Source organism: Andrena cerasifolii, chromosome 16, assembly GCF_050908995.1.
Source record: "Andrena cerasifolii isolate SP2316 chromosome 16, iyAndCera1_principal, whole genome shotgun sequence".
Taxonomy (NCBI): Eukaryota; Metazoa; Arthropoda; class Insecta; order Hymenoptera; family Andrenidae; genus Andrena; species Andrena cerasifolii.
The window spans coordinates 6,186,416-6,208,448 of NC_135133.1; the positions used below are offsets into that span (position 1 = coordinate 6,186,416).

At 44.7% G+C, this 22,033-nt stretch overlaps 2 protein-coding genes and 1 long non-coding RNA gene across 4 annotated transcripts; 2 read left to right on the forward strand and 1 right to left on the reverse strand.

The window, feature by feature from the left end:
• The first annotated feature begins 8,512 nt into the window (after positions 1–8,512).
• On the forward strand, positions 8,513–12,475 carry LOC143377862 (uncharacterized). Its single transcript, XM_076829646.1, has 4 exons — positions 8,513–8,979; positions 9,218–10,078; positions 10,164–10,295; positions 10,411–12,475. Exons 1-4 carry the CDS (start codon positions 8,628–8,630, stop codon positions 11,724–11,726), a joined length of 2,661 nt encoding a protein of 886 aa, XP_076685761.1. The 5' UTR covers positions 8,513–8,627; the 3' UTR covers positions 11,727–12,475.
• Positions 12,476–12,518: 43 nt separating this feature from the next.
• Positions 12,519–15,024, reverse strand: LOC143377864 (uncharacterized). The gene is made up of 2 exons (XR_013087428.1): positions 14,457–15,024; positions 12,519–13,487 (listed from the first exon to the last, which is right to left on the reverse strand). It is a non-coding gene; the product is annotated as an uncharacterized LOC143377864 (long non-coding RNA).
• Positions 15,025–15,407: 383 nt separating this feature from the next.
• Positions 15,408–21,960, forward strand: Phr6-4 ((6-4)-photolyase). Of its 2 annotated transcripts, none has more exons than XM_076829648.1 (11): positions 15,408–15,617; positions 18,236–18,741; positions 18,911–19,162; positions 19,393–19,577; positions 19,673–19,902; positions 19,989–20,156; positions 20,284–20,424; positions 20,715–20,782; positions 20,934–21,136; positions 21,263–21,289; positions 21,378–21,960. In XM_076829648.1, exons 2-11 carry the CDS (start codon positions 18,530–18,532, stop codon positions 21,530–21,532), a joined length of 1,641 nt encoding a protein of 546 aa, XP_076685763.1. In that variant the 5' UTR covers positions 15,408–15,617; positions 18,236–18,529; the 3' UTR covers positions 21,533–21,960. The 2 variants fall into 2 exon arrangements, with proteins under 2 accessions (XP_076685763.1, XP_076685762.1); XM_076829647.1 differs by having other exon boundaries at positions 15,416–15,617; positions 20,631–20,782.
• The last annotated feature ends 73 nt before the right edge of the window (positions 21,961–22,033 follow it).

Sequence of the window (22,033 nt, forward strand, 5' to 3'; positions counted from 1 at the left end):
CGAAGCAGAAGTTTCGCTGAAATTTAGGATACCTCTTTTCGCTTCATGTTCTCCTGATACCTGGGCCAAAATCTGGCAAAAATTTTCAGAATGCACAAAATTGGGCTTTGTAACAGGAGAACATGATGTCGAAAGAGGTGGCACTAAGTAATGTCTCCGGAGAGCGAATCGAAGGCGCAGAACTATTCGAAGCAGAAGTTTCGCTGAAATTCAGAATACCTCTTTTCGCTTCATGTTCTCCTGATACCTGGGCCAAAATCTGGCAAAAATTTTCAGAATGCACAAAATTGGGCTTTGTAACAGGAGAACATGATGTCAAAAGAGGTGGCACTAAGTAATGTCTCCGGAGAGCGAATCGAAGGCGCAGAACTATTCGAAGCAGAAGTTTCGCTGAAATTTAGGATACCTCTTTTCGCTTCATGTTCTCCTGATACCTGGGCCAAAATCTGGCAAAAATTTTCAGAATGCACAAAATTGGGCTTTGTAACAGGAGAACATGATGTCGAAAGAGGTGGCACTAAGTAATGTCTCCGGAGAGAGAATCGAGGATGCCTTCGCAGCAGAAATTCAGAATACCTCTTTTCGCTTCATGTTCTCCTGATACATATTGGCCAAAACCTGGCATAAATTATCAGAACGCACAAAATTTGGGCTTCGTAACAGGATAACATGACTTCGAAGAAGGTGGCGCAAAGTAATGTCTCCGGAAAGCGAATCGAAGACGCAGAACTATTCGAAGCAGAAGTTTCGCTGAAATTTAGAATACCTCTTTTCGCTTCATGTTCTCCTGATACCTGGGCCAAAATCTGGCAAAAATTATCAGAATGCACAAAATTGGGCTTTGTAACAGGAGAACATGATGTCGAAAGAGGTGGCACTAAGTAATGTCTCCGGAGAGAGAATCGAAGGCGCAGAACTATTCGAAGCAGAAGTTTCGCTGAAATTCAGAATACCTCTTTTCGCTTCATGTTCTCCTGATACCTGGGCCAAAATCTGGCAAAAATTTTCAGAATGCACAAAATTGGGCTTTGTAACAGGAGAACATGATGTCAAAAGAGGTGGCACTAAGTAATGTCTCCGGAGAGCGAATCGAAGGCGCAGAACTATTCGAAGCAGAAGTTTCGCTGAAATTCAGAATACCTCTTTTCGCTTCATGTTCTCCTGATACCTGGGCCAAAATCTGGCAAAAATTTTCAGAATGCACAAAATTGGGCTTTGTAACAGGAGAACATGATGTCGAAAGAGGTGGCACTAAGTAATGTCTCCGGAGAGCGAATCGAAGGCGCAGAACTATTCGAAGCAGAAGTTTCGCTGAAATTCAGAATACCTCTTTTCGCTTCATGTTCTCCTGATACCTGGGCCAAAATCTGGCAAAAATTTTCAGAATGCACAAAATTGGGCTTTGTAACAGGAGAACATGATGTCAAAAGAGGTGGCACTAAGTAATGTCTCCGGAGAGAGAATCGAAGGCGCAGAACTATTCGAAGCAGAAGTTTCGCTGAAATTTAGGATACCTCTTTTCGCTTCATGTTCTCCTGATATCTGGGCCAAAATCTGGCAAAAATTTTCAGAATGCACAAAATTGGGCTTTGTAACAGGAGAACATGATGTCGAAAGAGGTGGCACTAAGTAATGTCTCCGGAGAGCGAATCGAAGGCGCAGAACTATTCGAAGCAGAAGTTTCGCTGAAATTCAGAATACCTCTTTTCGCTTCATGTTCTCCTGATACCTGGGCCAAAATCTGGCAAAAATTTTCAGAATGCACAAAATTGGGCTTTGTAACAGGAGAACATGATGTCGAAAGAGGTGGCACTAAGTAATGTCTCCGGAGAGCGAATCGAAGGCGCAGAACTATTCGAAGCAGAAGTTTCGCTGAAATTTAGGATACCTCTTTTCGCTTCATGTTCTCCTGATACCTGGGCCAAAATCTGGCAAAAATTTTCAGAATGCACAAAATTGGGCTTTGTAACAGGAGAACATGATGTCGAAAGAGGTGGCACTAAGTAATGTCTCCGGAGAGAGAATCGAGGATGCCTTCGCAGCTGAAATTCAGAATACCTCTTTTCGCTTCATGTTCTCCTGATACATATTGGCCAAAACCTGGCATAAATTATCAGAACGCACAAAATTTGGGCTTCGTAACAGGATAACATGACTTCGAAGAAGGTGGCGCAAAGTAATGTCTCCGGAAAGCGAATCGAAGACGCAGAACTATTCGAAGCAGAAGTTTCGCTGAAATTTAGGATACCTCTTTTCGCTTCATGTTCTCCTGATACCTGGGCCAAAATCTGGCAAAAATTTTCAGAATGCACAAAATTGGGCTTTGTAACAGGAGAACATGATGTCAAAAGAGGTGGCACTAAGTAATGTCTCCGGAGAGCGAATCGAAGGCGCAGAACTATTCGAAGCAGAAGTTTCGCTGAAATTTAGGATACCTCTTTTGGCTTCATGTTCTCCTGATACCTGGGCCAAAATCTGGCAAAAATTTTCAGAATGCACAAAATTGGGCTTTGTAACAGGAGAACATGATGTCGAAAGAGGTGGCACTAAGTAATGTCTCCGGAGAGAGAATCGAAGGCGCAGAACTATTCGAAGCAGAAGTTTCGCTGAAATTCAGAATACCTCTTTTCGCTTCATGTTCTCCTGATACCTGGGCCAAAATCTGGCAAAAATTTTCAGAATGCACAAAATTGGGCTTTGTAACAGGAGAACATGATGTCAAAAGAGGTGGCACTAAGTAATGTCTCCGGAGAGCGAATCGAAGGCGCAGAACTATTCGAAGCAGAAGTTTCGCTGAAATTCAGAATACCTCTTTTCGCTTCATGTTCTCCTGATACCTGGGCCAAAATCTGGCAAAAATTTTCAGAATGCACAAAATTGGGCTTTGTAACAGGAGAACATGATGTCGAAAGAGGTGGCACTAAGTAATGTCTCCGGAGAGAGAATCGAAGGCGCAGAACTATTCGAAGCAGAAGTTTCGCTGAAATTTAGGATACCTCTTTTCGCTTCATGTTCTCCTGATACCTGGGCCAAAATCTGGCAAAAATTTTCAGAATGCACAAAATTGGGCTTTGTAACAGGAGAACATGATGTCAAAAGAGGTGGCACTAAGTAATGTCTCCGGAGAGCGAATCGAAGGCGCAGAACTATTCGAAGCAGAAGTTTCGCTGAAATTCAGAATACCTCTTTTCGCTTCATGTTCTCCTGATACCTGGGCCAAAATCTGGCAAAAATTTTCAGAATGCACAAAATTGGGCTTTGTAACAGGAGAACATGATGTCAAAAGAGGTGGCACTAAGTAATGTCTCCGGAGAGAGAATCGAAGGCGCAGAACTATTCGAAGCAGAAGTTTCGCTGAAATTTAGGATACCTCTTTTCGCTTCATGTTCTCCTGATATCTGGGCCAAAATCTGGCAAAAATTTTCAGAATGCACAAAATTGGGCTTTGTAACAGGAGAACATGATGTCGAAAGAGGTGGCACTAAGTAATGTCTCCGGAGAGCGAATCGAAGGCGCAGAACTATTCGAAGCAGAAGTTTCGCTGAAATTCAGAATACCTCTTTTCGCTTCATGTTCTCCTGATACCTGGGCCAAAATCTGGCAAAAATTTTCAGAATGCACAAAATTGGGCTTTGTAACAGGAGAACATGATGTCGAAAGAGGTGGCACTAAGTAATGTCTCCGGAGAGCGAATCGAAGGCGCAGAACTATTCGAAGCAGAAGTTTCGCTGAAATTTAGGATACCTCTTTTCGCTTCATGTTCTCCTGATACCTGGGCCAAAATCTGGCAAAAATTTTCAGAATGCACAAAATTGGGCTTTGTAACAGGAGAACATGATGTCGAAAGAGGTGGCACTAAGTAATGTCTCCGGAGAGAGAATCGAGGATGCCTTCGCAGCTGAAATTCAGAATACCTCTTTTCGCTTCATGTTCTCCTGATACATATTGGCCAAAACCTGGCATAAATTATCAGAACGCACAAAATTTGGGCTTCGTAACAGGATAACATGACTTCGAAGAAGGTGGCGCAAAGTAATGTCTCCGGAAAGCGAATCGAAGACGCAGAACTATTCGAAGCAGAAGTTTCGCTGAAATTTAGGATACCTCTTTTCGCTTCATGTTCTCCTGATACCTGGGCCAAAATCTGGCAAAAATTTTCAGAATGCACAAAATTGGGCTTTGTAACAGGAGAACATGATGTCAAAAGAGGTGGCACTAAGTAATGTCTCCGGAGAGCGAATCGAAGGCGCAGAACTATTCGAAGCAGAAGTTTCGCTGAAATTTAGGATACCTCTTTTGGCTTCATGTTCTCCTGATACCTGGGCCAAAATCTGGCAAAAATTTTCAGAATGCACAAAATTGGGCTTTGTAACAGGAGAACATGATGTCGAAAGAGGTGGCACTAAGTAATGTCTCCGGAGAGAGAATCGAAGGCGCAGAACTATTCGAAGCAGAAGTTTCGCTGAAATTCAGAATACCTCTTTTCGCTTCATGTTCTCCTGATACCTGGGCCAAAATCTGGCAAAAATTTTCAGAATGCACAAAATTGGGCTTTGTAACAGGAGAACATGATGTCAAAAGAGGTGGCACTAAGTAATGTCTCCGGAGAGCGAATCGAAGGCGCAGAACTATTCGAAGCAGAAGTTTCGCTGAAATTCAGAATACCTCTTTTCGCTTCATGTTCTCCTGATACCTGGGCCAAAATCTGGCAAAAATTTTCAGAATGCACAAAATTGGGCTTTGTAACAGGAGAACATGATGTCGAAAGAGGTGGCACTAAGTAATGTCTCCGGAGAGAGAATCGAAGGCGCAGAACTATTCGAAGCAGAAGTTTCGCTGAAATTTAGGATACCTCTTTTCGCTTCATGTTCTCCTGATACCTGGGCCAAAATCTGGCAAAAATTTTCAGAATGCACAAAATTGGGCTTTGTAACAGGAGAACATGATGTCAAAAGAGGTGGCACTAAGTAATGTCTCCGGAGAGCGAATCGAAGGCGCAGAACTATTCGAAGCAGAAGTTTCGCTGAAATTCAGAATACCTCTTTTCGCTTCATGTTCTCCTGATACCTGGGCCAAAATCTGGCAAAAATTTTCAGAATGCACAAAATTGGGCTTTGTAACAGGAGAACATGATGTCAAAAGAGGTGGCACTAAGTAATGTCTCCGGAGAGCGAATCGAAGGCGCAGAACTATTCGAAGCAGAAGTTTCGCTGAAATTTAGGATACCTCTTTTCGCTTCATGTTCTCCTGATACCTGGGCCAAAATCTGGCAAAAATTTTCAGAATGCACAAAATTGGGCTTTGTAACAGGAGAACATGATGTCGAAAGAGGTGGCACTAAGTAATGTCTCCGGAGAGAGAATCGAGGATGCCTTCGCAGCTGAAATTCAGAATACCTCTTTTCGCTTCATGTTCTCCTGATACATATTGGCCAAAACCTGGCATAAATTATCAGAACGCACAAAATTTGGGCTTCGTAACAGGATAACATGACTTCGAAGAAGGTGGCGCAAAGTAATGTCTCCGGAAAGCGAATCGAAGACGCAGAACTATTCGAAGCAGAAGTTTCGCTGAAATTTAGGATACCTCTTTTCGCTTCATGTTCTCCTGATACCTGGGCCAAAATCTGGCAAAAATTTTCAGAATGCACAAAATTGGGCTTTGTAACAGGAGAACATGCCGTCGAAAGAGGTGGCACTAAGTAACGTCTTCGGAGAAAGAATCGAGGATGCCTTCGAAGCTGAAATTCAGAATACCTCTTTTCGCTTCATGTTCTCCTGATACCTGGGCCAAAATCTGGCAAAAATTTTCAGAATGCACAAAATTGGGCTTTGTAACAGGAGAACATGCCGTCGAAAGAGGTGGCACTAAGTAACGTCTTCGGAGAGAGAATCGAGGATGCCTTCGAAGCTGAAATTCAGAATACCTCTTTTCGCTTCATGTTCTCCTGATACCTGGGCCAAAATCTGGCGAAAATTTTAAGATATCTCTAAAATCAGGCTTCGTAACAGGATAACATGACGTGGAAAGAGGTAGCGCAAAGTAATGTCTCTGAAGAGAAGTAGAAGCCTTGAACGAATGTCGATAGAGTTTGAGAGTAGTGAATGGGATATTTAAAGTAGTGCTTTAATGCGAAGATTTTTAAAACCACTCTGCGTGGAAGGATCATTTTAGGTGTTCTTTTTAGCATGTCTTTTATATGTGATTTGGAATAGGAAGGAGTAAGTAGTGGTCGTTAAATAAAAAGACTCTTTTACCACTTAGCTGCAATTTATTCAAATAAGTGAAATGCAATACAATGAAATGTTACAAGTGTAACTGGGTTAGGTCTGGGTTAGGGGAGGGTTAGGGGTATCCGTTAGGGATTTCTCCACGTAAAAAAAAAAAAAAGGTCTGGGTTAGGTCTGGGTTCGGCTGAAGCAGTATCTTGTGCAAATTTCATATCAATGAACCCAGTCGAAAATGCAGCCGGTTTAACGTCTTCTATGTAAAAATTCCTTACCTGTAATGCAGAAATATACACGATTAATAATCGCTCTAGTTACAGTATGTGAGATTAGTTATATCGCACTGGCACACTCTAAACTCTAAACATGTCACACATATACAAGCACGCACACACGCACAGCATTTCAACAGATTTCAGAGTAGGTAACGTTACCGACTGATTCTAAAATAAGATTACAGTGCTACGAGTGGTAGGAATTAATATTAAATCTTACCGGAAACATAAAATCTAAAACGACTAATTTCAATCAACATGTTGCACAATAAAATTATTCCCTTTACTAATATATTTTCATACGTGACAAAATGTTGTAACGTTTCTCCCATTTTCAATAATAGACAAGTCAAGTTACTAAAAATATTTTTCTTCTTACAGGTTTTAACTTCGGAATATTTCGACGGAATGATGGAAACCTTGATAGTAATCACAAGAAAATAGTGACTTTATATACCTTATACTTTATTGTAACACTGTAAAGGCCTTTTATGCAAATATATTGAAAGAAACTTGAAACAAACTGTATTATTATTCAGAAATACCTTTTACATATTCCTATCCAAATTCCAAATATCTATGGTATTTCCTTAAGAATACCATAGATTTCCTTTGTCTAAACTAACAAATTTCATTTTCTGGGGATATTCCCTCATCTATTTTCCCTTTTCACTTAGAATTCCTTACTGCTAACGTAGAATATTGTAGCATAAGCACATTTCAAGTAATTGAAATGTACAATGAATTTTCTACGTTTACAGTATCAGCCGACTTTCCGTTTAAATTTTTATAAGTATAACGGAACAGCTGAGAATTTCTTTCCTTATTCAGAATAGAATACAGAAATAGCAAACAGCTCCCTCTCGCGTTCACCGGGTAATCGTCGATCTATCGGTATTACCATTTCTGTGTAGGAAAAAATGCTGTAATACCGACCTGTCGAATCGGCCAGGTCACGTGACGTGTCTACCCCCTTAAATCGCTTTTTAACCAATAAATAAACAATTGTGTTATCCAAACTGGTTCCATAATGATTTCTAGGGCTTCTAGAGAAAGACTAGTGCCTCACTATTGCAAATAAATACATGACTAAACAAATTAGTGTATTCCTGCACACAATCTCCTTTTTGGTGGATCGTAACCAATTATAACTATTACGGAAAATTAATGAATTATCGATTTTTCAATAATTTACGTATTCTTAGTGTCAGAGTAGAGGCTCCTGGTTACTTTCCTATATAATATGCACATGTGTGATAATTTTCACCATAATTTAGCAATTATTAATAATATTAAGAGGCCAGATTATTCTTTTCCATATTTCTGGAGATTTTCATAAATTTAGAAACGAAAACCACGGGCGTTGCGGGCGATTTGAGCGTAGGTGAAATTCGTTCACTGTAACTGATTGTGTATCGACTGTGAGACAGATCTAGCGCGGTATACATAAGTACACCCTCTTGAAGCGAATGTGGGCAGCAAACAAAATTGCGTTGTAGTCAGGGGGACATCCCCTACATATTTACTGAGTTTCATAATTTTTTGAATTTCCAGGTTCAAGATCTTTCCTTGTCAAAAGTATGGGGGTTGAAACCTTGTAACTCAGCATACATGAAAATGATTAGTCCTACGGAAAAAACTCATAGGACCTTTTTTGTAGAGAATTTCCTAAGTTACAAATTTCATAATTGCTATTTTTGTCGTAAAACTACTAGATAACGAGATATTCGTGAAAAAGTTTTTTTTCAACCCTCTGTAAAATTTTTAGCGGCAGTCGGATCGATGGGGACTTTTGACATATTGTTTAAAACGACGAAATAATGGCCCTTACCAAAATTTAGCTTGATGGGATTTATTCCGTAGATTGGGCAGATTTCCGTCTAATTTCATCGGACTAAGAACTACGCTTTACTCTGGAGGATTATTTTGAACCGAATTCCGGTTGGTTGAACCATCGACGAAGCGTACCTGGTCTGTGGTTGAACTGCGAAGTGCGAACGTCTCAACCCGTCTCAAGTTCAGTAAAGAGAGAACCACGGGCCACGGAACACGGAACACGAACCACGGACCACGGTTCTCCGATGGTGGCAGTGGTTGTCGTGTTTCTCCGAACAATGATGGCAAGATGGCGACGTATTTGAAGCGAACGTCAAAATTGTTTGATATTTCTTTGTCACAAGCAACGGTGAACCTGAATCTTCGAGATTTAATATGTCCGGTGTGCCGTAGTATCTTGATTGAGCCTGTTACATTGCCGTGTACACACAACCTGTGTTTAAGATGCTTGAAAGGTACTTTCGAACATAATAGCTTGAGCTGTCCACTCTGTAGAGTACGGGTCGGTTCTTGGCTACGCACAGCAACCAAGACCGAAACTTTAGTTAATAACGGCCTCTGGGAAATAATCCGAACGAAATTCCCGAAAGAAGTTGAGAGCAAGTACAACGGTGTCGACAAAGACATCGAATTGGATGCTGGTGAGTTTTCTACGAGACAGGATAAACAAACGTAACATAACCTCCCGTGAAAAGCACACACACGCAAACATACACACGCGGGCGCGCATCATCAACATATTACACAGTTCTCATATTGCTATGTTCTTGTACATGCCTCTTATTGTGTATTATCTTTTATGCATCTTTAGTTTCTACTTACAATCATGCTATGGAGTCGATAAATAAAGAATTAAATTGTCCATATTTTTCCACGTAGACCTCACTACTGCTAATAAAATACTCAGTGCGGCTGGAGAGATTCGCCGGGAATATGAAGTGCAACTTCAAATGGCAGAGGAGGAAATGCGATCTCAAAGGAAGGCTGAACAAATGGCCAGTGAGGCTCTGATTCGCAAGATTCAGGAAGAGGAGCAACAACAACAATTGGCTCAGTTGGCCCAAGATCAATTACTCGCCAAATCTTTAGTGAAGAAGCAACTTGTGGAGAAGCACAAAGAAGTGTCTACGTATTATAACGATTTTCCTAGTACATCTAATACCTCTTTTCAAGCTTCAAAATTTAATGTTGCCGCCATAACAGAAGCGAATCCGTATAGAGCAGAATCTCATAACTCGGAATGCGAAAGGGACGCCCTTCTGGAGCAACAAGACGGCCCGAGGTTAAGAAGATCGAACATGGCATTAATATCTAAAATTCGCGCCGAGAGATATGCCTCTAGTATGAAAAATAACGAGCTGTCTAGTGAATGTAACGAGTCTGCGCCGAAATTCTGTTGTCAGAAACCAGTGCCTGTATATAATGTTATCGCAAGGACTTTAAAGCACCAAACAACCACGAAAATGATGGAACCGCATAGTTCGAACTGTACCGTAGAGCCTGGAACGTCTTCTTCAAAGATATACGGCACTCAAAGTAAAGAGGAATTACATGTACCGAATGACGTTGTGAACAGTAAAAAGAAAAGTTTAGGAGTGGAAGTGTGCATGACCCTGGGAGACGACGACGAAAGAATGGGAAGCGCCGAAAGCGCTGGCAGTCACGATAGTATCAATCAAGAGATTCATCATTTTAAGCCTATCAAAGCTATGCCAAGAACGCCATTAAAAATATCTACAGGTCATATCGCATTATTCTCCTGTCTCGCGTCTTAAATTCTTTATAATTCTGACCGATAAATAACGATAACAACGTTGTATTACAGATGGAAGGCAAATAGATCCAAAATTAATTAGAGTTGTTCCTATTCTTAAAAGGATATCGAACGTCGTACCTAAACCTCCGTCTCAGGCACATTTAAAGCGAATTATCGGCTGTTCGTGGAGTGCATTCCGAGGTAGGAGAATTCTACGATGATAAAGAAATCTATGAAGAATATTCACTATATCCAGCTCGAAGACGATTCGAGTATGTTAGAAAGCGATGTTAAACCGTGTTCTTACTTGTTGCAGGTAAAACGAAACAGAACTATAGGGGGAAGGAAGTATACAGGGACGGTATAGAAGGTGTTGAACAAAAACCATCAACGTCCTACAATCAGCATCAAATTGCCCCTAGCAAGATGACGAAATCTCAAAGCCACGAGGGTATACGCAAGCTCGAGTTCGTTGCCGAAGTATCGTTCGACTCCAATAAGAATTACGCGAGAAACGCGAACAGAATAATAAATGGCACGAAGGTTAGTAAAAAATTATCATTGGACGAGCACGCGGGCACCGAGAAGATACAGAAATCATGGAAAGCACACGTGAGGAACGGTATGGTATGTAAATCTAAACGACAAAGAAACTTATGGATTAAGAAGGACCTTAGGACTGCGACAACTGCGAAGTACGGGCACGTAGATGAAACTGAGACGAGAGATTCAACTTCATCGTCCGCATCGATAAAAGTCAGCTCACCCTGCGACGAGGACTTGGCGATGGAAAGAAAGGACGACGTAACGATGGAGAACATTGCGGAAAGGATAAAGAAGAGGAAGACAAACGCGGATAAGAAAGGTTCCAGTAGAATATCCTCTTTGAATTCGGAATCGGAGATGATCGTGAAAAGAAGCACGCGGAAAAGATTATGCAGAAAGGAGGATCTGGAGTATAAGATCACGAACGACGTTCCCGCGATGGTAGAGAAAAGGAGTAGAACTAAGCTTACCAGAACCTCGTTATCCAAGTCGGAACAGCGACGAGTATGTCGAGCAAAACAGCTGAGTACGGAAAGTTCGGAGAAAAGCGACGTCTCTGTAGGTTCGAGTTGCAAGGCCGTCGGTTCCGGTTTAAGGCAAGCCACACGGAAGCTCAGACACGGAAACAGTTCTTCCATAAATAGCGATCAAGACGCGATGTACGAGAACGTGGACGGGAACAATTACAATTCGTCCGAGTCCTGCAGCGAAATGCAAGGGTGTATATCGGAGAACAATAACACCACAGAGTTGGGGGTCAGCATCGAGAAGAGTGGCCACTCTGACGAAGAGATCATTAAGGAGCAGGAGCGAATGGAGAGGTTGGTGATACAGGAGAAAGAAGATTTCGAGCTGGCGCGGAGATTGCAGGCCAAGTTCGACGAGATGGAGAGAATAGCTGGTCGGACCAGGCGATCGAAGAAGGCGTTTGAAAGCGAGACCATCGAGTTAGATCTGTACAAAATCGACGTAGAGAGGGGTGTACAAAAAGCAATGGATTCACATACTGCCAAATCATCGATTCTCAATCATAACGTGAACACCGAGGCCAAGAAACGCGGTAGGCCTCCGAAGCGTGTAAAATAAACTTACCATACCTACACACTCCGTCGCCGTTGCATCTCAAGTGCGAACCCTCCAAATGGATGTTCCTATAAAGTGTAGAAAAGAAAAAGGCTTCAACTGCTCCTTGTACAATACTTTACGTATCTTAAACGAATTATTTGTGTGGCATCAAACGCGTACCTGGATATATTAATGCGGCCGTGAAAAGGAATAAGAGGTATCGATACGTTATAGAGAAATCTTATGTAACGAGCGTAATACGTATGTACATAAGCAAGTTTCGGAATTATTCTCTCGGTTCCAGCCAGATTTCCGATGTTGGTAATCAATGCACGCAGTAGTTGAATAATCGCGAATCAACAGATATTCTAGGCAGCACAAGCTATTTCAGAGGACGAGCTTTTCTGCCTGCCAACACTTATTGCTTCAGCATTTTCTGTTCTTACGAAACCAAACAGCATCGACTGTTACACAAAAAAAAAAAAGGATACGATAATTCTTGAGATTAAAATTATAGCTTTACAAAGTTACTATGTTTAAACACGAACAAAAAATACAGCAGTATTTTACTATCGTGTGTCCCGATAAAGTTAAGAGGATACGACGACGCGACGAGGCGAATCTTGTGAAGAGTGGTTCGATCGTTACATGCTAATGCCCTTTGGAATACTGTACTCCTTTCTTTTATAGACAAACGGAGAAACGTAGCTGCCGTGATTAGCGTGTTACCACCGAACGAATGTAACGAATAAATGAAAAAGAGAGAGAGAGAGAGAGAAAAAAGGTCGCAAACGTAAGCATACATTCAGAATAATCGGTAATATATCGTGCAATCGCTAATTTTCTATTTAATCTTAGAGACTCGTAACAGTTTCAATTTTCAATCGAACGTCATAGGCAAGTGTATTTTTTTATGGAGCAACCTCGCATTACGGACCTATGACGTTTCCAGTCTTCTTCGTATCTAATCTTTAAGCCCCCGTAAAAGGCGAGAAGTAACGGATCTGAAATCTTTCCGCAGGATTTAGCGAACGGTTAGAACGCATAAAAGAAAAGCCTCCTGGACGCATAATCTCCAGTCGGCGTTTCAGTTTTTACAGATTTCCTGCGAATGTCGCGGGCCACGTGCTAATCATGTTTCTTCGTTCTCCTCTTTGTTTTGTTTCAGTTTTCTATATACAAATACACCCGTTGCATTTCGTGCGGACTCAGTACCAGGGTATCGTTCAATTTGAGATTTGCGTGTGGATCGTGACGGAAACAGACAAACAACCCGCCTTCGATCTTTACTGTTAGTCGGTCAGACGGTTTTAGAATATTTTACGAAACGCAAACTGCATCTCTCACTCGTGGCGCTCTCGCAGGGAACACCTGGAAATCCTTCGATTGGAGATTTCTTCGTCCTGCATTATTTAAACTATAGTTTAATGCTTTTACATTAGAATAATGCGGCAGCAGCTATTCATCTTGGTCTGACACTCTAACCGTTGGCAATACGACAAAGACGGAAAGCGACGAAAGAAACGAATCGCCACAGGCGCAAACTAAATTCTCGTTCGATTTGCAAGCTCGATGTGGAGTCTATTAATTGTTATTTAAATACATAGATTATACGTTTATAGTTGTGAACGTATGAGTAGCGTTGACGGAGTCGCAGGTGAATCTCTGATGAACGACGAAAATCCGAAGGTTGTGCGTTCTGCGTTGTGCTCCGGCAGGTGCGGTCTCGCTTTCTCTGCTATCGGAGTGAAATCCGCGAACGTATGCAGGTGTCTGAATCGCCTAAAACAGTCGGTAAATAGCATCAGATTTTACGGCTAGTTAGACTTACTACTTGCTCCGTCAATAGTCATAGTCTTTCACTTTTTTTATATGACTTGAATAGTAATTATAATTAGATATCCGCATATTAGTTGGATATGTACGTTTAAAAGGAACGTATGTTTGTAATATTTAAAATATATTCCGCGAAGAAAGTACAGTAACAGATATCGAGATCGTTCCGAATGCGACTTGGACGAGCAACCGTACTGATAACAAAAAAAAAAAAAAAAACCGCGCACCGATGAGAATGCAGCGTAAACGGTCTATCAAAGTGAAAGAGAGAAGGGAAAGCAAGAAAGAGTATGAGCTGTATGAATGTATAGAGAAAAGAAAATTTACTTATAGGCGGACTATAAGATAGCGTTGATTTAAATATGCATCGTCGACGGGCGAGAGAAGACATAATAGTTTTAAGTTCGAGAACGGAAGAGCGAATAGAAGTCTAATAAAGACGCACGACATGAATGTAAAAGAAAAAGTCATTTTTATATACGTTGCACGGTTCACGATATCGAGAGTGTATCGAGAGTAATCGGGGGTGAATCTACGCGGGGGTGTCGACGCGACACTCTGCTCCATGGTACGTTTTACATGTAAAAATTAATAAACAAGTGTAATTATTCTACGAAACCTTCGCCATTTTATTCTCCTATCGGTAAAAATAATGCTCCCGTGTTTGCGAGGCTTATTCGAATCGACATAAAAATCGTAGAGGCAAAATCTGGCCGAAAGGTAAAAGAGTAAACGTTCGATCGTGGATTTGGGCTCGCGATCGATGCGTCAGCGTTCAGTCAGCTACGTAGCACGTACATACATTACGTTACATCACCGATCCATGGCGCATCGCTAAAAAATGGTAATGCATATGCGCGCGACAAGTCGGTCAAGGGTATCGCAGAGGTAAATATCCTGATGTAAGGATCTTACGTAACGATCTGCACGGGCTTTTCTATTTTACCCGGGGGCCTTCTGAATTCCCGATTCTGTCGTTACAATGCCAGTTGGAACGCACCGTCGAGCTCTGGTCTCTGTTCGCAACAGTCGACAAGTTATAATTGCGACACCTTCGAGTACCTCGTCGCAAGTATATACGCAGTCTTGCAAAACGGTCAATTAATGGAGACAATGTATGGTACTTTCTCCATCTGCCGGTTTTGCCAGAGCTCCAACCTTTGCCATCTTTGGCATCGATGGATCTCGCAATGCGATTCTACGCGACGACGGTGTCTTAGACGTTTCTGATTCGCCACGTGAACTACGAAGCGTACTTTCCACGGAGAAGCAAATTCCAACTGGCCGGGGAAGCAGATAACATTCCCATTGACTTTATTCCGCGATGCAGATACGGCGTAAATCCCACCTGTCCCCACGTGTGTATAAACTTTATTAAAGGGACGGAAGAAGAACGGCACGGAAATAGAGTAAGAGAGAAAAAGGTGCAAGGGTAAGGCAGGCGCATAGGAGTGTAGGGCAGAGGACACGGGACACGGGACAGGAGCACGGCGGGTGCAACGTGATCAAGGAACCACGTGATCGAGTTGGCCAATTGGAAGGTACGCGGGTGCCGTGGTCACGTTGCACTCGGCGTGGCTCGGCCTCCCCCTTGCTCTTACACGCTGTCTCTCCTTCCCTATGCTTGGTTTTAACTTCTACGTTCGCATATGCGAGCAACCGTTCCTTCTGCGCGCCGCGTTTTCCATCGCGAATTCCAGCAGTGATTTTCCTCTCGGGAAAAATCGGGTCGTCGCTCGGAATGAGCCCGCCGCGCGAACCGTGACGAGGAGACGCGTACTCTGCCCGATTCTGCACACGACAATGCGACCTGCACCGCGATCACCGTGAGCCGCGACGAGCACCAAGTGTCTGCGAAGCGAGTCCGCCGGAGTGTGTGCCACTGTGGGCATTGTGTGGTGCATGCGCACACGTACATGCATGGACGTGCATCTGTGCCCGTCGCGTCGTGGCGCATCCGCGTCCGCGCGCGCGTAATTGCTTTCTCGAGTCACGACAAGCTTGTTCGGTGCATCGAGCAACTAAGGAACAGAGCGGTATCGCATTAAGATAGAATGCCAGCGCTTCCACGTGATCGTAAGTATTCGCTGACACATACGCGTGACATTGGTTCGGCCGCAGGGCCGATCGGCTCGGCTAGGCAACGTTCCGATGTGTCGAGCACGATCGTCGCGAAACCCGGACTTCCCACAAATCTATAATAATCTCGGCGATGAGAGCGAGCTTCAAACTGCACGCACCGTCCTTTGCCGATCCTGGTCGATGGGATCGCACGGAATTACGTTTAGTATAGTAGGCGTAGTGTGTCGGTAGTAATTGTTTCAATCGACGCGACGCGCGCAGTTTATCTTCGTCACTCTCGGCAATCTGTAACTCTTTATATTCATGCTGCCTACCTAATGCTACGGGCAAAAACAAAAGGATAGTGGTAGTGCACGGCGTACGGGGCCTCGCCGTGAGAAACCCGCCGCGTGAGTAAGTTCTTGGGAAAAGGGTTATCTTTCGAGTATCCATTTATATGTGCGCGCGTAGATTACGTCGCATGGGATAATAGCAGGCGACGCGACTCGGGTGAAAGTAGCGTTCTTTCGTGAAGCTTGCCTGCTCGATACGTGTATGTTCAACGATCGAGAGCACATCGATTTGCAATAATGTCGTTCGGATCTATCGAAAGCAAAGTAGAGATTAAGCGTCGCTTCTGCTCGCTTTCACTAAAACTTTCTGCAACTAAGACAACGTTTCAAACGTCGCGTGCCGTCACTAAAACCTAGCCTAGTTTGACAGCCAATGCCTATCAGGGTGATTAGAAACGATCACCTCTGCAAACATCGCGGAATTGGACAAGCTTTCACGTGGCCTTTGATTAAGTAGAGATGATGCTTGCATCGAGATGGTCGAAAGGGACGCGTTAACACCAGCTTAACCAATGAACTTACCCGCTTCGGTAAACCTATTTTTCATTTCAACTCTATAGCTTCCGTCTGGTGGTTGTGTCGTTCCATTATCAGGGATGCCTCTTGGACGTACGACATATTGTTTTGCGTTCGCACTAGTCAACTCCCGCGTACCCATCTACAGTTGTTTTTTTTTCAGTTCATTTCCGTGAAGCCGCTCGTTCGAAACGCATATTCTCTGAATAATAACAAGCCTAACCCATTATCGTCGCCATGAATCATGCTCGAACTGCTCGACCTGTCCGAGCCAGTGAAGCGTGCATACTAGGTTAAGTAAACAAGAAGAGGCGAACTCGCGACGAGTAACAAACGAACATAGCATGCCGCTGTAGCACTTGCGACCGAAAGCCAAGGGAAAAGAGGAAAGCCTGAGGAATCGGAGGAGACAAGGAAACCGCGTGCGATGCGTTAAAAGCTGCGTGCTTCGACAGGGCAGTCGCATTCAGTACCCCTTTCTCTTCTTCACGCAACGGCAAGAACTTTGCCAAGTTACGATTTCCGCGGCGCAGCTGAACGACGCTGCACGATCGGACGCAGGCGGGAAATTCAAACTATGCTTCTTTTCGCTGCTAATCAACGACCCGGTCGAAAGTGCATAGGGCAAACCAACCAGTAATCCACCGCGTCCCAGTGAATGACCGTTAGGCAAAGAAATGTCAATTATAAATTTAAACATTACTATATGTTTATAAATGGAGCGTAGTTGCACTTTTAATATCCTATATTCATTTTTAGTTACGCGTATTAAGCGAACATTAATTAGTACAATTCTGATTAAAAGTATGCGGTCATTTACTGGGCTTCTACACGTTTTGCATTTTATATTTGTTTTTTTTTTTAAATTACGTATATAGAGAAGAATAAGTAATTATTTTTGTAGATAAGAATAAGTAATTATTTTTGTAGATAAGAATAAGTAATTATTTTTATAGAAATTTCAAGAAAAATAAATAAATTTCAATGCAATTTCAACAGTCGTTCTGTTGTTCTACGTAAATATATTCAAGTATTAATCTGAAAGGTCCATGGATTCAACAATTCGGTCATTCACTGGTTGGTTTACCCTGTAAGAAGATAAACGTTATGTAATCGACGTTAGAGGGGAATTTGGCGTTTTGAGAAACGCCGGTATCATAATCATCTAATTATACAACACGCGTCTATATTCGGGCATAATAGGGAGTGAATGGTAGTTACGTGAATCGACCAGGAATTAATCTGCAGCTAACGAAGTTGGACAAAAATAAAAGTCGCGTCCGGCACCGCGTATTGTTCCCTTCCTATCGGATCGTTCGCGTCTTGTTTCGCGATACATTCGCGCACAGCCCCAGCGATCTTTCCAAATAGTTTACGGGCCGGGAAGTGAGTAGAACTACGTATACATTACACTGGCTTCGGCGATTCATCGATGCCAGGGGTTTATCGTTGCAGTTTCAAGTTCAGTTACAAATACAAATCCCGTACGATCGATAATCGCCCAGTCAGTATCCCATCGGTACCTACTCCAGTTCCGCGCATACCAAGTGCCGCTCTCCTCGCGTACAATCGTATCGATTATCCCCTTGGAATGCTGAATTTAAGAATAATCTATCGACCCTCTCTACCCCTACCACACCTCCCTTTCTTCGCAGTCCTTTTCCAGCAGTAAACCATTCTTTCCAAATAAATTCTACATTCTCCGCGGGTTTCCCCGATCCCTGGATGCGCGCGGAGCTTGAGTTTCCATTTTTATGTGAACAGCGGAGGGATTCAATCAAGAGAAGAGGAGATCGATGTAGCTCGCTCTGACCTTGATGACCTAAAAGGCAGCTCTTCGTCCTGGTCCAGCAGAATCCACCGAGGAGCGCGTTTCTCGAAATAATTCTCTCTCCCTCGGGAGAGACAGAGAGAGGGAGAGGGAGAGAGAGAGAGAGGGAGAGGGAAAGACAAAAATGCGCTCCCCTAATTAAACACGACGAACACGATTACATCGAAAGAGGAGCGGGGAGAGTGAGGGGTAGCTGAGGATCGAAGGAAGCGGAAGCTGAGGTGACCATGACGGGTAGCCGGAACAGCGAAATGCACCCGGACGCGGGCATACGCGGGAATGGCGGGAAGCACACGGTTCATTGGTTTCGCAAAGGTCTTCGGTTGCACGACAACCCGTCGCTGAGGGAGGGTCTTGCCGGGGCCTCCACGTTCCGGTGCGTGTTCGTCTTGGACCCGTGGTTCGCCGGAAGCACCAACGTCGGCATTAACAAGTGGAGGTGAGTAACTCGGCTATTGATTAAGCATCGCCGGGGAATCTCCTTCCCCACGAGCCGGAAGGCAGCGGGAGACGAGAGATCGTTTCCCGTTCGACCACCCCGCCCCAAATTACCCGCGTCCCAGTGATAGGGGGCTATTTGACAGAAGTGGGCGTTTTTTTTTTGGCAGGTTCCTGCTGCAATGCTTGGAGGACCTCGACTGCTCCCTGAGGAAATTGAATTCCAGACTGTTCGTGATACGGGGACAGCCGGCGGACGCTCTACCGAAATTGTTCAAGGAATGGGGCACGACCAACCTCACGTTCGAAGAGGATCCGGAGCCGTTCGGCCGCGTCCGGGACCATAACATCTCGGCACTTTGTAAGGAGCTTGGTATCTCGGTGGTCCAAAGGGTCTCCCATACTCTCTACAAGTTGGACGAGTGAGTCCGAGCACCTTTGCCCAATCAACGTCCAATTTAGCCCCGGGCTTCTGCTTCCTCTCGATCTTTGCGATTCGCTAGCTGCACCACCCTCGAGCGCGTCTTCTTTTTTTTTCCACGCGTGTTTCCCCTTGCTTCCGCAAGCGTCCGTCGGCATCGAGCTTGCCGTCCCGCGCTCCGAAGCGTTTCGAGCCCCGAAGCAGCCGGATTCTGATCGCTCCTCGTTTCAGGATCATCGAGAAGAACGGCGGGAAGCCACCGTTGACGTACCATCAGTTTCAGAATGTCGTCGCCAGCTTGGACGCTCCGGAGCTACCGGAGGAGACGGTCACGTCCGCCTGCGTCGGCTCGGCTTACACCCCTTTGAAGGAAGACCACGACGATCATTACGGCGTCCCGACGCTCGAGGAACTTGGTAACTCCGCCGCTGTATACAAACCCCGCTGTTGCTTCTCCAAGTGTCCGGTTGGCCGTGAGAAGGTAGTAAACGATACCTTGGATTATTCACAGGCTTCGACACGGAGGGGCTTCTGCCGCCGGTCTGGGTCGGGGGCGAGAGCGAAGCGTTGGCTCGTCTGTTGCGGCACCTCGAGAGGAAGGCGTGGGTGGCTAGTTTCGGCAGGCCGAAGATGACCCCGCAGTCATTGTTACCCAGCCAAACTGGTCTCTCGCCCTACCTCCGATTCGGGTGCTTGAGCACCAGGCTGTTTTATTACCAGCTCACCGATCTCTACAAGAAGGTACGACGCCGCGAGTGTTCAGGTGTTAAACCGATTCCCACCGCTTCTCGCTGACTGCCACTGTAAATCGTAATACCGCATTGCAGATCAAGAAGACCGATCCGCCGCTTTCGCTGCACGGGCAGCTACTCTGGCGCGAGTTCTTCTATTGCGCGGCCACGAAGAATCCGAATTTCGATCGGATGCAGGGCAACCCGATCTGCGTGCAGATCCCCTGGGATAAAAACGTCGAGGCGCTCGCCAAGTGGGCAAACGTGAGTGAATTTAAAATACTCGAGCCGCGCCGCGGTAACGAGTACGTAACGAGACACGAGAGATCAAAGATCTCGAGTGGATGACGGGGAACGATAGCGATGGAGACGAAAGGTGTTTGTTGAACAGGGCCAAACAGGATTCCCGTGGATCGATGCGATCATGACTCAGCTGCGGGAAGAAGGTTGGATCCATCACTTGGCTAGACACGCTGTCGCTTGCTTCTTAACCAGAGGCGACCTTTGGATCTCCTGGGAAGAGGGAATGAAGGTAAAATGCCACGCCGTGCGCTGGCATTTCGATTAATGTTAGAAGGGCTTAACGAGCGACCGCGATATTCGCGAGCAAACCGATCTCCTTCCTTCTTTCTCCTTTCTTGTTATTCTGCGCTTCCCGCGAAATCGGCCGCTGACGCGAGTCACAGTGCTCGAGCCACCCTGAAGTTGTAAAAGAAAACGCGGTTGATTGTTGTCAAGGTGTTCGACGAACTCCTATTGGACGCCGACTGGTCGGTGAACGCAGGGATGTGGATGTGGTTATCGTGCAGCTCATTTTTTCAGCAATTCTTCCACTGTTACTGCCCGGTGAGATTCGGCAGGAAGGCCGACCCGAATGGCGACTACATCAGGTAACATTATTGGGCTAACATTATAAGGGAAGCCGAACGCTCGCGTGAAAGCTTGCTGCTGCGAATCGCGATCGTTCCCAACCGATAGTTGATAAAACCAGACGATCTCCGCTTCTTCTTTTCTTTTCTCTGTATCCTATTCTGGCGCCAGACGTTACTTGCCGGTTTTGAAAAGCTTTCCCACGAGGTACATCCACGAGCCGTGGAACGCGCCGCTCAGCGTGCAACGGGCCGCCAAGTGTATCATCGGCAAAGACTACTCGTTGCCGATGGTGAATCACAGCAAGAGCTCCAGGATCAACATCGAGAGAATGAAGCAGGTCTATCAGCAGTTGAACAAGTATCGTGGAAACGGTAAGCGACCGCGCAAAACATCGCGCCGATCGATCAACGATACTTATACCCGTTTACTTTCGGAAGAATAAAACGCTCCTCGCGCGAAGAGCGCTGCGTCAATAGCGTTCCCTTTTATTGTTGCAGGAGCCTCCCTTAAAGGAGAGACAGTTGGTAAGTAACGTGGCTCTCCCCTCGCTTTCTTAGCGTCTAGTGTTTAATCAGCTTTCGATCGACGTTCAACCAGTAACTGTTGCGCAAGGTTTACTGAACGCGTTGCCACCGCCGCCGCTAAAGGAAGCCAAGGAGGAACAGAAGGAGAAGAAACAACCCTCGCCTCCGCCGGTGGGTCAACCGAAGATGGAAGCTCTTAATAAAACAACGCAACAGCACCCGCGCCAACACCAACGTCAATAGCCGGAGCTGCAACGGCGTCGTGGCCCACGATAATGCGATGATCCGAAGGAGCCGATTCTCAATTATTTCGCGTGTCTGTGTACTCTAGGACTATTTATTCGCGCCTGCCGCGCCGAGAATCGTTTCGGACCACCGGGATCATACGCCTTGCTCTGGAACAGACCGCGGTGATTATCGGCAACCGCGTTGCAATCGCCTTACTTCGATGCCTCTTTTTAATACGTACGGGAAAGTATTTTTTTTTTCTTTGTTTTTCTGCGGAGACAGAACTGTTACGAAGAAGAATGCAAATGTTTGCAGAAGTGTGTGCCTCGTGACGGGAAATACGTCTATTTTCAGATGAAAGGGAGTAGCGGTGACGCGCACTTTATATTCTTATCGCTGTACATAAAACACGTGCGTCAGAAATAAATTTTTCATGTAAAGCACGCCCGGCGATTATTTTTAATGTGGCCTGCGAAACACCGGCGCCGCCCACGTTCACCTGTGCCTGCGGAGAAC